The following is a 17,220-nucleotide window of genomic DNA, read 5'->3' on the forward strand; positions in this document are numbered from 1 at the left end:
TATGACTTAGAGCTATTCTTCTGAATGAATTAGTCAGAATTAATTTTCTGTATGAAATAGAACTATTCTCTTGTAAGACAGTCAGAATTATTCTTCTGTATGCCTAGAACATTCTTCTGTATGACATAGTGAGAATTCTTCTTCTGTATGACGTTCTCAGAATTTGTTTTTCTGTGAAACAAAAATATTCGTTTGTATAAAAGAGTGAGAGGACTGTTCTTCTGTATGGCAAAGTCAGAACTATTCTTTTACATCTCACAGAACTGCTCTGTATAACATTGTCAGAACTATTCTTCTGTATAACAGAGTCAGGACTGTTGTTCTGCATGACATAGAAATATTATTGTGATTGACATTGAAATATTATTCTGTACGACATAGACCTGTACTTCATTATAACATGATCAGAACTATTTCCTTGTATTACATTGTCATTCTTCTACATGACGTAGTCAGAAATATTATTCTGAATGACATAGAACTGTTCTTCTGATTGACGGAACTATGCTTCTACATGACATAGTCTGAACTATTCATCTCTATGACATAGTCAGGACTATTCTTCTGTTTGACATAGTATGCACTATTCTTCTGTATTATAGTCAGAATTATTTTTTAGTATGTCATAGTTAGAATTATTTGTGTGTATGTCAAAAGTCAGAGCTCTTCTCTATGACAGTCAAAATAATTATTTTCTATGACACAAAAATGTTTCACTGAATAACCGCTGATTTAAATAGAACTATTTTTCTGCATGAAATAGTCAAATCTATTCGTCTGTTTGATATAGAACTCTTCTTCTGCATGACAGAGTTCGAAAATTTCTTCATTATGACATTGAAATTGAAATTGAATTTGAAATAAGTTTATTAAGATAAAATACACACAAAGGGATGAGATAGCTTAAGCTCTTCTCACCCCGTTCAGTACAATGTGTTCATACATATACGGACACATCACCAACAATAAACATATTACCGAACATTCTTTAAGATAACATATACATTTCTTCCTTTTTCACAAGTAGTATGGTATCAAACGTACACACAAATACTTTTATGACTAGGTATATAGACAATATGCAAAACACATTCAGACAATTTAACAAAAGGTTACAATCTTGGTGAAAAATTCTTATATCTCTCGAGAATATCAGCAACCTTTAAGTTGTGACACGTCCAGCCTATTTGTTCAGAAACAGTCCTTATCTCAGTGTTTCTATATACATTAATCAACGGGCAATCATGAACATAATGGGTGAGGGTGTGAGAGCTTAACATACCTTAATTATTTAATTTGATATTGTCGGAACTCTTCTTTTGAATAACATAGAACTATTCTTCTGTATGACATAGAAAGTTTTACTGTGTGACATCCAACTATTCTTATGTTTGAAATAGTCTTGACTATTTTCTGTTTGTCATAGAATTATTATTTTGTTGTGACAAATATTTTTTTGTATGAAATAGTCAGGACTAATCTTCTGTTAAACATAGTAGGAACTATTTTTATGAGACAGCCTATATTATTCTGAATGACTTTGTGACAATTATTTTTCCGTATGACACAATTGTTTTTTGTATGACATTGTCATAACTATTATTGTGTGTGATATAGTCAGAAGTATTCTTCCATATGCCATTGCCAGAACTTTTCTTCTGTATGATATAGAGCAATTCTTTTGTGACATAGAACTATTCTTCTGTATGCCTTTGAACTATTCTTCAGCATGACATATAAATATTCTTCTGTGTGACATAGAATTATTCTTTTGTATGTCATAAGGAGAACTATGCCTTTATATGACATAGTGAGAACTATTCTTCTGTATGACATAGTGAGAACTATTCTTCTGTTTGACATAGTGAGAACTATATCTTTATATGACATAGAGAGAACTATGCCTATATAGGCCAGTCTTGACCAGTTACATGTCGGAGATTAACAATATATTTTATTATGTTTCAATTAAAATGTTGACTACTTCTCTATATCGCAATTAATTTTTTAATTCTGGCGTCTGGTTGTTGAGGTTGTGGTGAGCCTGAACCTTTCCAACCAGCTAGTGGCTACCAGTGAGGTGCCCGCCGGTCTCAGGACCAAGGGTGTCTACTTCCTGAAGGCTTGCGATGTCCCTCTGGTGCGGGAGGAAGATACCAGCAATGTCCGCGATCATGTCATCTTCGGGGACATCTCACCACAGCCTCTGGACCAGCTTTCCACGCTCATTGAGGAGGTGAGGATAAGAGTATGGATTGATGGATATAGGGTGTTGGGGTGGAGAGAGAGATAAAAAGAGAATGGAGTAAAGTAGCTAGATAATGGAAGGGAGTGTTGTTGAGAGATAGCGGAGTCCAAGACTTCCCCAAATAACCTTGTACATGCTTTTCTTTGATACCCGATAAGTGAAGATGCTCTGTAATTATTAACTAGTTTCGTATATGGTATTATGGTAGACGTGCCATGTTTCTCACTCGTGAAGGCCTTGTTGTGAGATATTCTTCCTCTCACCCTTCAAGTACTTATACAACAAAATCTGTATACGACCTCCAGGTCATCATTCCCATGCTGGAGAACCCCGCTAACCGCAGCGGGTGGCCTGAGATGGTGTGTGAGGACCTGTCCCAGCAGCTGTACTCCCTCAGAGGCACCGTGTACCGCATGTGGGGCCAGCTGCGGGGCCAGACGCTCCTGCCGCTCCCCTTCGGCCTCGATACCTTGGAGAAGGCTGAGAGACATGCCTTAGATACGTAAGTTCTTGGTGTATCCGGAGCCTCTTCCTTTATTTCTCTTATTAGTACATGACGCTAATAATGCCGATAGACCTAATTATTCATTGCGTCAAATATGAAGAAATTGCTGATGAAAGTAAGATATTTCACAAGTAAATTATAGCTTTTGAGGTTATTATTAGATTTTTTGTACAATGAGTAAGTTAAGAAAGTACAGCTTTCGTAGTGGTGAATAGCTCTGCACCGAAAGAGAATTTGTACTGTTCAGTACTCACTTCCCCCTTCAGAGCAGGTGAGATTGCTGAAATAGAGGGGAATACAGAGAACATATACGGCATACATAGACGCAATAAAGCACCTAAATTATTGGGATCGTCTCAGAGCTCTACAAATGTTCTCAGCTCTTTCTCTAGAAAGAAGACGAGTGGGATATCAAATAATATACACGTGGAAGATAGTGGATGCCAGGTACCAAATCTACACAGTAAAATAACAACATACTGGAGTGGAAGAAAATGCAGAATAGAACCAGCGAAGAGCAGGGGTGCCATAAGCACAATCAGAGAACACTGTACAAACATCAGAGGTCCACGGTTGTTCAACATCCTCCCAGCGAGCATATGAGATATTGCCGGAACAACCGTGGACATCTTCAAGAAAAAACTAGATCATTTTCTCCATGGAGTGCCAGACCAACCGGGCTGTGGTGGATATGTGGGCCTGTGGGCCGCTGCAAGCAACAGCCTAGTGGACCAAACTCTCACAAGTCAAGCCTGGCCTCGGGCCGGGCTTGGGGAATAGAAGAGCTCCCAGAACCCCATCAACCAGGTATCAATCAGAACATTTTCCCTGACGGTCAATTATGGAGTTCATGGTATTGTTGTTACATATCCCTGAGCAGCACCTGTCTGGTTGGTTTTGATTCATCAAATGTCCGAGCAACATATTCGTCGTTTCTGATGAGCAGTAGGTACTTTAAAATAGTTGGTCTCTACAGCTGCTGGAATGATTGATGGGGTTCCTTTTGTGACGACCTAGATCAATTGCAAATAAATTTTGATATTCTCATTACCAGTTAGTAGACTTTTTAAAAATTGGGCAATTCAAAGTGAACGGAGGAACCAGTACTTTCGGGACTGAATGTTTTGTTCTAGTAATTTTAGATAAGCTCTTCACTCGTGTCATATTTGTAGATGATACTGACCTGCAGTAACACTCCCTAGGGGCGAGATGACGGACTCCCAGCTGAAGAGTGCCATCGAGGGAGTGGTGATCAAGTGGGTACATCAGGTGGAGGAGGTGCTGACGCAGGACACGGAGGATCTGGCCGCACCTGATTACTTTCCCAAGCCTCTGGAGGAGATCACTTTCTGGAGCAAACGTCGCGAAAATCTCACTCACATTTCTAGCCAACTCAAGGATAAGAAGGTAACGCCAGCAGGTGGTAGTCGAAGGACAAGCCTTTGTTCCAGGTAGAAAAGACCAGAAGCTACTCTCTGGGCTGAAAGGCTGCCGCTTGCCACAGAGGCTTGTTCTTGATAATTGTTTCACTAGCATCAAGTGGTGCTGAGCTTGTACCCCTCCCTCCCCCCCACCCCACCCCACCCCCGCGTCACTGTTGATTCTTTCTCCAGCTGGTACTGTGTTCTTGTCGTCTCTCACTAATATTTCATCAGCTCATGCTGGCTTTGTGGTTCCCGCCTATATAATAACATAAAAATGTAAGCAACTACTGAAGGCCTCTTGCCCTTCGCGTGCTCCCTCCTATTGAACTCGGTTAAAGCTCGCCCAATTAACTCAGTTATGTATGTTTAATGCTTGATACACTCCAGCGATCTCTCAGGTGCCTTGTTCCTGGTAATTCTATACAACCTTATTTGTTCCAAAAAATTAACGTTCAATTTTAAACTAGTATATTCTTAGACATGTTCTCAATCAAAGGTTATGAATATTCCATAAATTGCTTCTTTTTCGTTTTTGTGTTGAAATGTTTATCAATGTATTAATATTATTATGTAATGGTAATGTCTTCTCACTGACTTACAAACATGGGATAAAATCCCACTCATATGTATTTGTGAAATTTATATATAGAAATACACCAAGTCTTTCGCACCCTCCTGAGTGCTTTGTCAAAGTACGTGGTTAGGACGAGACTTACAACTCAACGACTAATGAGATTGTTACCCGTTGTTGTTGTTGTCTTTTATGGAATTATTACCAGAAGGGACAACTGACCTTAATTCCAAAGAAGACATCACTGCAGGTACATCGTCAGTAATGGTGGCTATTTTTTGTTAGATCCTGTTTTCTAAGGCTGGCAAGTTAGTTTTTTAGTTTTTCTCGCCGCGTCCATATAGGTGCTCCCAGCATTGTCCCGAGAACCTCATTTTTTGACACTTCGAGTTTATCTCATTGGTTATCACTGAGGGATGTAAGAGCAGGAGCAGCATAGTCAATGAGTGACCTAACTGTCTGAATGTAGTACATATTGAGTAGTGGTAGAAGGCACCATCTCTAACACTTGCCAGGGAGCCCAAAGCTGAGTTTCTGGCTTTACAACGTTGCAGAAGAAATTCAATTTCTTGAATAAAATTCAAATGGCTGCGTATTATGACTACAAGGTATTGAAAAGAGGTAACCCACTCATTTTCTTGTCCTTGTATTGCATGTCTGATGTCTTGAGTTCTCATTTTAACGGTCATGGCTTTGGTTTGATTGCTATTTATTTACACTGCAATGCGTTTAGCTTCCCTGCTGACGATGTCTAGGCAGGTAACCTGCCTAGACATCACCAGGGAACCTGCAGGGAACTTGCCTAGACTTGTTGGAACCACCACCAGACGGTCAATCAAAAATAGCATACACTGATCGCTTCACAGAAACCTTCAATATAGAACAAGTATATGGATGGATAACCTAGTTATGTTTATAGAGAAAGTGGACTTGAAATGGACTATTACAAACAAAAGAGAAGACAGCCCATATCAACACTTTCGGCAGCCTTCTCCATGGGAAGAATAGATTTTAAAGATAATCATTAAAGGATTACCGGTTATAAAATCAGCTTGTGACGCGCAGAGGCCCAAAGCAATCATAAAACAACAAATGGAAAGCATCTCAAGACCGACAACCACTTACATCTTTACAAATGTATTAGTTGATCAAGAAATAGAGATTGCTTGGGCAGCAGTATACACTAACAACACTTACTGGAGCATGAACAGTGCGTGCTCAACATTGCAAACATAATCATATGCCCTGAAAGAGGTCATAAATTATGCAATTGAGAATAATTTACAAGATGTTATCATTCATATCGACTCTAAATCTTCGCTCCAGGCATTGTTATCCGGCCAACACAGAGAAAATATACAACTCATCACACGAAATCCTACATATAAGAAAAGAAGCACACAATCTAGGACTGTCAATCTGCCTAAGTTGGATTCCAAGTCATATTGGCATAGATGGTGTTAAAAAGGCAGACTCACTAGCAAAAACTGCCACTGCTCTAACTTTAGTGGGTGCTATTTTTATTTCGATAAAATACCTCCAAGTTTTTCATAGATTAAGGAGTAAATCAATAAAAAATATTCCTAGCTATCAAACGTAGTTACAGAACCATAGTAACGGAAGGTAGAACCACTGCGATGTGGTGCGAACAAGCCACGGGGTACACTTCTTTTAAGCCTGGCTAAAACCTATCCAGAGACATTGCAGTAGCCATACACAGACTCAGACTTGGCTACAAGTTCTGCTGGGAGGTAATAAACACAATACTTAAAGAGTGTCATATCTGTGGAGCAGAAGAAGAGGCGCCACTATTACACTACTTACTGGCATGTCACGCAACTGAAGCCCTGCACATCAAACTCAACATGCATACAACAAGAGCAGCTGCATTAAATGCAAAATCCACAGCGATTACAATAGTTAAAAAAGCAGTTGAAGAATGGGAGACACTAGTGAACATTATTCATCTATATCCGGCACCAAGATAACGTTATTAAAACAAAAAAAATAGACAAGTGCGAAAAGAATTAAATTCTAATATCATTTAAAACATTGACCCAGATATCACAGCAACAATGTTATCGTGAATAACCGACCTCAATTACTAGCTTACCATAGTCCGCGCTACATGGAAATTTCTTTTCCTAGCTGAATGTAAAACTACAACAACAATACATCGGCAATCGGGGGATAGAGGTGACATGATCAGGAGGTCAAGAAGGATAAGAGGGTAGAAGCATGGCACATCTCCTGTGCCAGGTGAGCATGACGGGCTCACTGTTGTCCGTGCTGCTTGGAACTTTTTGTTCAGAGTAGCTGAATGTAAAACAGCAACAACAGGATAACATTCTCATTTTTTTTAAACAAAGCAACTGCACCGTACAATAACCATATAAAACAGTAAAGCACTGAATAACAAGGAACACAAAATGACAATAACACAGAGCAACATAACACAAAAGTGAAAAAGAACAATAAAATACATAGGAACACTAAAAAAAAACACTCTTAAAAGAAAAATCGCTACAGAGCAATAAAACCTAAATGTGTTCAGCTGCACTCCCCAGACGGGGTGTTTGCCAAAAGTGTCAGCAGTCTCCGTGGTGTAGTGGTAAGACACTCGCCTGGCGTTCCGCGAGCGCTATGTCATGGGTTCGTATCCTGGCCGGGGAGGATTTTCTGGGCGCAATTCCTTAACTGTAGCCTCTGTTTAACGCAACAGTAAAATGTGTACTTGGATGAAAAAACGATTCTTCGCGGCAGGGGATCGTATTCCAGGGACCATAGGATTAAGGACTTGCCCGAAACGCTACGCGTACTAGTGGCTGTACAAGAATGTAACAACTCTTGTATATATCTCAAAAAAAAAAAAAAAGTGTACAAAGAGCACAATTAAACCAAAGGTGAAAATAAACAAATAATTCAGAATGGTAAATACAACACTGCAAATACAACATAACAAGTAGAAAAATATCGAATATAACAAGGGAGTACAACAAAACAATGTACATCACAGTACATAGAACATAGGAAAACAAACACAGTAAACATAATATAGCTAAAAGAACATAATAAAGGGGTATTGTATAAACCAAAACGTATATCAACATAGTAACATGCAAAACAATATAAATAGGACGAAAACAGAACGTCAAACGCGTACAAAGAACCACAATCGCAACACAGAACACACATACGACACACAACACAGGCGAAGAAAATGACAAACAAAAACAACAGGCTTCAAAAGCCGAACGAAGATACAGCGGAACAGGCCCACGCAGGAGCCAGAAATAAACAGCCACACCACACACCCGCACACACAAGAACATGCAGCACCAAACAACATCATCACACACACATACAAGAATAAGCACCAAGCAAACAAAGACAAACAAAAAAAAAACAACTACACGGACTTCTCATACATCTCCGGGTATTCCTGTTCCGGAAAACGCAAGCAGTAAGCCTCCCAAACCAACTGCTCGTTATCAGATACCGGACGGCCAGGAGCTGCACAAGACCGAGGCATTAAATTCGATACCCCAGTGACAAAACCCCGCACCCGCGGAACCCAAATGGAAGAAAAGTCCACCGGGACAGTACGCACCAGGCCATCAAAGCTACACCTCATAGGACGAGACCCATCAAAAACCTCCCCGGATTGGAAGACGACAGGGAAGGGCTTCTTCTTACGGGGCCGGTCACAGGGCTGTGCACGGGGAAGCACACTGGGCAGCGCACAAGACCCCACACCAGCCTGTACAGCAGGTCCCACGCCTCACATAACTCCACACAGTGGCCACCGTCAGACGCGCCATGTCCCTCACCACCAGGAACAGGAGCAGAGGCCCCCCGACGCTCATCTTTCATCAACACCACCACAATGTCACGGTCACCAGGGGCAACCGCCCACGGCGGGGAGCCACCAGCAGGAGGTGCAGGACCTAACACAGGAGGCAGCACAGGGCCACCCACAGCAGCGTCATCCACATCGTTGCATTCATCAACCCACGCACGGGGAAAACCTATCCCTATCCTGACGAGAACGCTTAGAGACAGGCCGCTGATCGTCGGAGCTGTCACCCCCTACAGGTGTCACCCGAGAAGACCCTTCGGCCGGCCGCCCATAACCGAGGTTGCACGACCACACAGAAAGTCAGCCTCAACGACGCCGGGGATAAGGCTGCCACCCACCAAGGACACCGGAACCGGAGAACCAACAGGCGCGGCTGGCGGGAGAGAAGGGGCCCGCGACGACGATGACACGGCCAGAGGAGAAGAATCCCGCAGAAGTGGAGAGGTTGACCGCAGGGACGGGGCCGCACACACAAGCACCACCACACGTACCCACCGACCCACCAGCCGATGAACCCGGGACCACCACCGGGCCAGCAGGCGGCGGGGAAACCTCCACACCCACTCCAATACCAGGCGACACATTCTGCACCAACGGAGGGAAATCCTCTTCTCTAAATAAATTAACGGGAGCAACCGGCACCCCAGTACAAGCGCCCGCCAAACACACACCGAAACTACGACGTTGGTACAACGTTCGAACAAGTTTTAACACCTCCTAACCACTTATAACAACCAATATAGCAAGTTGTAACAACGTTCTAATACGTCATAAACACGCTAAGCCAAGATGTAACAACTTTATTACAAGTTGTAACAAGCGGAAAATAGAGACAGTTTCGGTTTGTGTTTCCAGGGCGGCCACCTGGTTCCCCTCAAGGCCACAACGAAAACATTGTCGAGGCTGTCCTGCGTAGAACGCCTGCATAGTGTAGTCCATCAAGGTTACCGTGGAGGGAACAGGAGACTTGAGAGACCCCACGAGATCCCACACGAGACCCCACGCCACCTGCCCGAAGAGACGGGAGTTCATCCGGATGGAAACTACAGTCCCAAAACGGCCAAAGTACCATCGAAGCAAGGCCTCCGTAAACTCAAACGGCACACCATGCAGGGCCACATACGTTAATGAGCACCACCGGTCAGAGATAGTGACGGTACCACCGTCCCCAGGGAGGGGAAGAGAGCGCCCATCGTAACGGGCCACGAAGTCCATATAGACAGCAGTGGAGTTAAGCTTCATAAGTGCCCGATGGTTGGTCAGCAGTTCGAGCCCGTACACATCGGCAACACGAACACGTAGCATATCCAACAGGACAATGTCAAGGGCCAGGTATGACGCACGTCCAGAAAATTGCAGACTCACGGTCTCAGAGCGGCGAATAGGGGTAGGGGGGGTCTCCATGGCGCCGACGCAACAACAACACCCTCCCACACGGAACGCCTAACAACGACTGGGGAAGCTGGGCGAACACGTCTAGACCCCCCTGGCTGCCAGGCCGGCAGTTTGGGTAACATCCTCATTAGTCGTTGAGATTTAAGTCTCGTCCTGACCACATATTCAGACCTTGACAAAACACTCAGGAGAAAGCAAAAGAGTGCTTTCCCTTTCCATAACTCATGCTAAGTTAATGGAATTACCATGCCTTGCCCACCAGTTTCCCTGGGATACGAACTGCCAATCGTTAAACAACCAAGTATCAATTACTGCTGGGTGAACAGAGGCATACAGTTAAGGAGTTGCGCCTAGTCAATCCTTCCCAGCCAGACTACGAACCCAGGCCAAATTGATCAAGAAGCGCGAGAAGCACTGACCCACACCGGGGACTGCATTTAGAACCTTAGCAAATTAGCTAGTATTACTAGCTATTATTACTAGGACCCTTGCTAAGGGTTCCGGTAGTACAGTTAGGTTCGTTCTCGAGTCATAATAAAAAATTATGGGTTCGAATCCCGGACTGGAGAGAAAGGGTTAGGAGCATATCACCTCATGCCCCTGTTCATCTAGCAGTAAATAGGTACCCAGGAGTTAATCAGTTGCTTATATCTCCAGTTGGTACCCCTACGTGGTCTGACCTGGTCTAATTGTTTCAAGATCATGCTCATTTCTCCTGTTGGTACCCCTACGTGGTCTGACCTGGTCTAATGGATTCAAGCCCATGCTCATCTCTCCTATTGGTACGCCTACGCGGTCTGATTGTTTCAAGACCATACTCATCTCTCCTGTTAGAGAACTGGAACTGGAACTGGTTAAGCTCCTATAACTTCTACTTGTAAGGCAAATTTTGATAACGAGTGACTAGCCTGCCATTCTTTGAGAGAGTCTATGTCACTCTGTAATACGATGAGCAGAACAGAGCTATGTAGTCTAGTGCCAAATATAATTCATTATATGTGTTCCTTTATTGCTGACGTTTCTGGAAATAAATGAAAGAATTTAATTAGGTTTTCTAAGCGTGTTGACATAATGCTGTTCTTTTGAGTGCTGTCAGTCCTGACTTCTAGGTCTCTCTTGCAACTGACTTTGTCCATATTTCAATCATTAATCCGGCATTCAATGCCACTGTCATATCCCATGTAAAAGACTTATCTTTGATGAATTGAATCTGTCATTTTGCTGCAATGTGTGTTTATTTATATATATTTTTGGGTTACGCCGTATTTTTCTTCGAGTTTATTATTTGCCCGACTTTCATGTCATTCGTAAACTTGCTGGGAACAAAAGTACTACTGTCCTCCTTTCCCATTTCACCTTTTATGGTGTTAACTGAGCTTCCTATACTACAACTAGGCTCTCATTCCTTCAACAACATTGTGTCCAGTGCAATGGGTCTCAGGTTTCCTGGTCAGCCACTCGTGGGAATGTAATATCAACAACAATATTTACTTGAAGGTAGACGTGTGACACTAGCACACGTCACACTGAGACACTAGCACACGTCACACTGAGACACTAGCACACGTCACACTGAGACACTAGCACACGTCACACTGAGACACTAGCACATGTCACACTGAGACACTAGCACACGTCACACTGAGACACTAGCACACGTCACACTAAAACACTAGCACACGTCACACTGAGACACTAGCACACGTCACACTGAGACACTAGCACACGTCACACTAGCACACGTCACACTGAGACACTAGCACACTTCACACTGAGAAACTAGCACACGTCACACTGAGACACTAGCACAAGTCACACTGAGACACTAGCACATGTCACACTGAGACACGTCACACTGAGGCACTAGCACACGTCACACTGAGACACTAGCACACGTCACAGTGAGGCACTACCACACGTAACACTGAGGAACTAGCACAAGTCACAATGAGGCACTAGCAAACATCACACTGAGACACTAGCACACGTTACACTGAGGCACTAGCACACGTCACACTGAGACATGAGCACACGCCACACTAAAACACTAGCACACGTCACACTGAGACTCTAGCAAACGTCACACTGAGACATTAGCACACGTCACACTGAAAAACTAGCACACGTCACACTGAAAAACTAGCACACGTAACACTGAGGCACAAGCACAAGTCATACTGAGGCACTGTATGTCACACTGAGACACTAGCACACGTTAAACTGAGACACTAGCGCACGCCACACTCAGACACTAGCACACGTCACACTGAGACATTGGCACATGACACACTGGAACACGAACACACGTCACATTGAGACACTGGCACACGTCACACTGAGACACTAGCACACGTAATACTGAGAAACTACCACACGTAACACTGAGACACTAGCACACGTAACACTGAGAAACTACCACACGTAACACTGAGACACTAGCACACGTTACACTGAGCCACTAACACACGTCATACTGAGACACTATATGTCACAATGAGACACTAGCACACGTCACACTGAGACATTATGTCACACTGAAACAATAACACACGTCACATTAGCACAAGTCACACTAAGTCACTTAGACCCTATACGTCACACTGAGACACTATATGTCACACTGAGACACTAGCACATGTTACACTGACGCACTAACACATATCACACTGAGACACTAGCTTACGTCACAGTGAGGCACTAGCACACGCCAGACCGCGGCACTAGCACACGCCAGACCGCGGCACTAGCACACGTCACGCTGAGGCACTAGCACACGTCACGCTGAGACACTAGCACACGTCATACTGAGGCACTAGCACACGTTACGCTGAGACACTAGCACACGTCATACTGCGGCACTAGCACACGTCACACTGATGCACTAACACACGCCGCACGGAGACACTAGCACACGTAACACTGAGGCACTAGCACATATCACACTGAGGCACTAGCACACGTCACACTGATGCACTAACACACGTCGCATGGAGACACTAGCACACGTCACACTAAGGCACCAGCAAATGTCACACTGAGACACTAGCACACATCACACGGACGCACTAGCACATGTCACAATGAGGCATTAGCAAATGTTACAATGAAACACTAACACACTTCACACTGAGGCACTAGTACACGTCACACTGAGGCATTAGCAAATGTTACAATGAAACACTAGCACACATCACACTGAGATACTAGCACACGTCACTGAGACACTAGCAAACGTCACACTGAGGCACTAACTAGCACACGTCATACTGAGAAACTATATGTCACAATGATAAACTAGCACACGTCACACTGAGATACGATATGTCACACTGAAACACTAGCACACGTCACACTGAGACACTAGCACACGTCACACTGAGATACGATATGTCACACTGAAACACTAGCACACGTCACACTGAGACACTAGCACACATCACACTGTGTCACTATATGTCACTGAGACACTAGCACACATCACACTGTTAGGGGGGGACATGATCACCACATTCAAGATTCTCAAGGGAATCGACAGGGTAGATAAAGACAGGAATTTAACACAAGGGGCACACGCACAAGGGGACACAGGTGGAGACTGAGTACCCAAATGAGCCACAGAGATATTAAAAAGAACTTTTTTAGTGTCAGAGTGGTTGACAAATGGAATGCATTAGGAAGTGATGTGGTGGAGTCTGATTCCATACACAATTTCAAGTGTAGATATGATAGAGCCCAGTAGGCTCAGGAACCTGTACACCTGTTGATTGACAGTTGAGAGGCGGGACCAAAGAGCCAGAGCTCAACCCCCGCAAGCACAACTAGGCGAGTACAACTAGGTGAGTACAGTGTCACAATATGTCACTGAGAAACTATATGTCACACTGAGAAACTATAATGTTACACTTTGACACTAGCTCATGTTACACTGACGCAGCACATGTCACACTAAGCCACTAGCACATGTTACAAAGACGAACTAGCAAATGTCATACTGGGACACTAGCACACGTCACACTGAGGCACTATCACACGTCATACTGGGACACTAGCACATGCCACAATGAGACACTAGCACATGTCACACTGAGACACTATCACACGTCATACTGGGACACTAGCACACGTCATACTGGGACACTAGCACACGTCATACTGGGACACTAGCACACGTCATACTGGAACACTAGCACACGTCATACTGGGACACTAGCACACGTCATACTGGGACACTAGCACACGTCATACTGTAACACTAGCACACGTCATACTGGGACACTAGCACACGTCATACTGGGACCTTAGCACACGTCATACTGGGACACTAGCACACGTCATACTGGGACACTAGCACACGTCATACTGGGACACTAGCACACGTCATACTGGGACACTAGCACACGTCATACTGGAACACTAGCACACGTCATACTGGGACACTAGCACTTGTCACACTGCGACACTAGCACACGTCACACTGAGGCACTAGCACACGTCATATTGGGACACTAGCACATGTCACAATGAGACACTAGCACATGTCACACTGAGACACTATCACACGTCATACTGGGACACTAGCACACGTCATACTGGGACACTAGCACATGCCACAATGAGACACTAGCACATGTCACACTGAGACACTCGCACACGTCACACTGAGGCACTAGCACACGTCATACTGGGACACTAGCACACGTCATACTGGGACACTAGCACGTCACAATGAGACACTAGCACACGTCACACTGAGGCACTAGCACACGTCATACTGGGACACTAGCAAACGTCATACTGGGACACTAGCACTTGCCACAATGAGACACTAGCACATGTCATACTGAGGCACTAGCAAACGTCTCACTGAGACAATAGCACATGTCACACTGATGCACGAGCACATGTCATAATGAGACACTAGCACACGTCACACTGAGACACTAGCACACGTCACACTGAGACACTATCACACGTTACACTAAGGCACTAGCACATGTCACATTAATTTAAGACACTACCACACGTCATACTGAGACACTAGCACTCCTCACAGTCAGGCATTAGCACACGTCACACTGAGGTACTAGCACACGTCACACTGAGGCAATAACACATGTCACAATGAGACGCTAGCGCACGTCACATTGAGGCACTAGCAAACGTCACACTGAGACACTAGGGCACGTCACACTGAGGCACTAGCACACGTCACACTGAGACACTATATGTCACACTGAGGCACTAGCACACGTCATACTGAGACACTAGCACACGTCACTCTGAGGCACTAGCACACGTCACACTGAGACACCAGCACACGTCACACTGAGACACTAGCACACGTCACACTGAGGCACTAGTACACGTCACACTGAGGCATTAGCAAATGTTACAATGAAACACTAGCACACATCACACTGAGATACTAGCACACGTCACTGAGACACTAGCAAACGTCACACTGAGGCACTAACTAGCACACGTCATACTGAGAAACTATATGTCACAATGATAAACTAGCACACGTCACACTGAGATACGATATGTCACACTGAAACACTAGCACACGTCACACTGAGACACTAGCACACGTCACACTGAGATACGATATGTCACACTGAAACACTAGCACACGTCACACTGAGACACTAGCACACATCACACTGTGTCACTATATGTCACTGAGACACTAGCACACATCACACTGTTAGGGGGGGACATGATCACCACATTCAAGATTCTCAAGGGAATCGACAGGGTAGATAAAGACAGGAATTTAACACAAGGGGCACACGCACAAGGGGACACAGGTGGAGACTGAGTACCCAAATGAGCCACAGAGATATTAAAAAGAACTTTTTAGTGTCAGAGTGGTTGACAAATGGAATGCATTAGGAAGTGATGTGGTGGAGTCTGATTCCATACACAATTTCAAGTGTAGATATGATAGAGCCCAGTAGGCTCAGGAACCTGTACACCTGTTGATTGACAGTTGAGAGGCGGGACCAAAGAGCCAGAGCTCAACCCCCGCAAGCACAACTAGGCGAGTACAACTAGGTGAGTACAGTGTCACAATATGTCACTGAGAAACTATATGTCACACTGAGAAACTATAATGTTACACTTTGACACTAGCTCATGTTACACTGACGCAGCACATGTCACACTAAGCCACTAGCACATGTTACAAAGACGAACTAGCAAATGTCATACTGGGACACTAGCACACGTCACACTGAGGCACTATCACACGTCATACTGGGACACTAGCACATGCCACAATGAGACACTAGCACATGTCACACTGAGACACTATCACACGTCATACTGGGACACTAGCACACGTCATACTGGGACACTAGCACACGTCATACTGGGACACTAGCACACGTCATACTGGAACACTAGCACACGTCATACTGGGACACTAGCACACGTCATACTGGGACACTAGCACACGTCATACTGTAACACTAGCACACGTCATACTGGGACACTAGCACACGTCATACTGGGACCTTAGCACACGTCATACTGGGACACTAGCACACGTCATACTGGGACACTAGCACACGTCATACTGGGACACTAGCACACGTCATACTGGGACACTAGCACACGTCATACTGGAACACTAGCACACGTCATACTGGGACACTAGCACTTGTCACACTGCGACACTAGCACACGTCACACTGAGGCACTAGCACACGTCATATTGGGACACTAGCACATGTCACAATGAGACACTAGCACATGTCACACTGAGACACTATCACACGTCATACTGGGACACTAGCACACGTCATACTGGGACACTAGCACATGCCACAATGAGACACTAGCACATGTCACACTGAGACACTCGCACACGTCACACTGAGGCACTAGCACACGTCATACTGGGACACTAGCACACGTCATACTGGGACACTAGCACGTCACAATGAGACACTAGCACACGTCACACTGAGGCACTAGCACACGTCATACTGGGACACTAGCAAACGTCATACTGGGACACTAGCACTTGCCACAATGAGACACTAGCACATGTCATACTGAGGCACTAGCAAACGTCTCACTGAGACAATAGCACATGTCACACTGATGCACGAGCACATGTCATAATGAGACACTAGCACACGTCACACTGAGACACTAGCACACGTCACACTGAGACACTATCACACGTTACACTAAGGCACTAGCACATGT

The 17,220-nt window shown here is 44.5% G+C and overlaps 1 protein-coding gene across 1 annotated transcript in view; it reads left to right on the top strand.

The window, feature by feature from the left end:
• Window positions 1-17,220, top strand: part of LOC138368496 (dynein beta chain, ciliary-like) — a 177,924-nt gene that overhangs the window by 17,505 nt on the left and 143,199 nt on the right. The window contains exons 2-4 of the mRNA XM_069331017.1: window positions 2,033-2,236; window positions 2,554-2,750; window positions 3,956-4,160. Coding sequence (XP_069187118.1) covers window positions 2,033-2,236; window positions 2,554-2,750; window positions 3,956-4,160 — 606 coding nt within the window. The remainder of the gene's footprint in view (window positions 1-2,032; window positions 2,237-2,553; window positions 2,751-3,955; window positions 4,161-17,220) is intronic.

The sequence above is a fragment of the Procambarus clarkii genome, chromosome 25, assembly GCF_040958095.1.
Source record: "Procambarus clarkii isolate CNS0578487 chromosome 25, FALCON_Pclarkii_2.0, whole genome shotgun sequence".
NCBI lineage: Eukaryota > Metazoa > Arthropoda > Malacostraca > Decapoda > Cambaridae > Procambarus > Procambarus clarkii.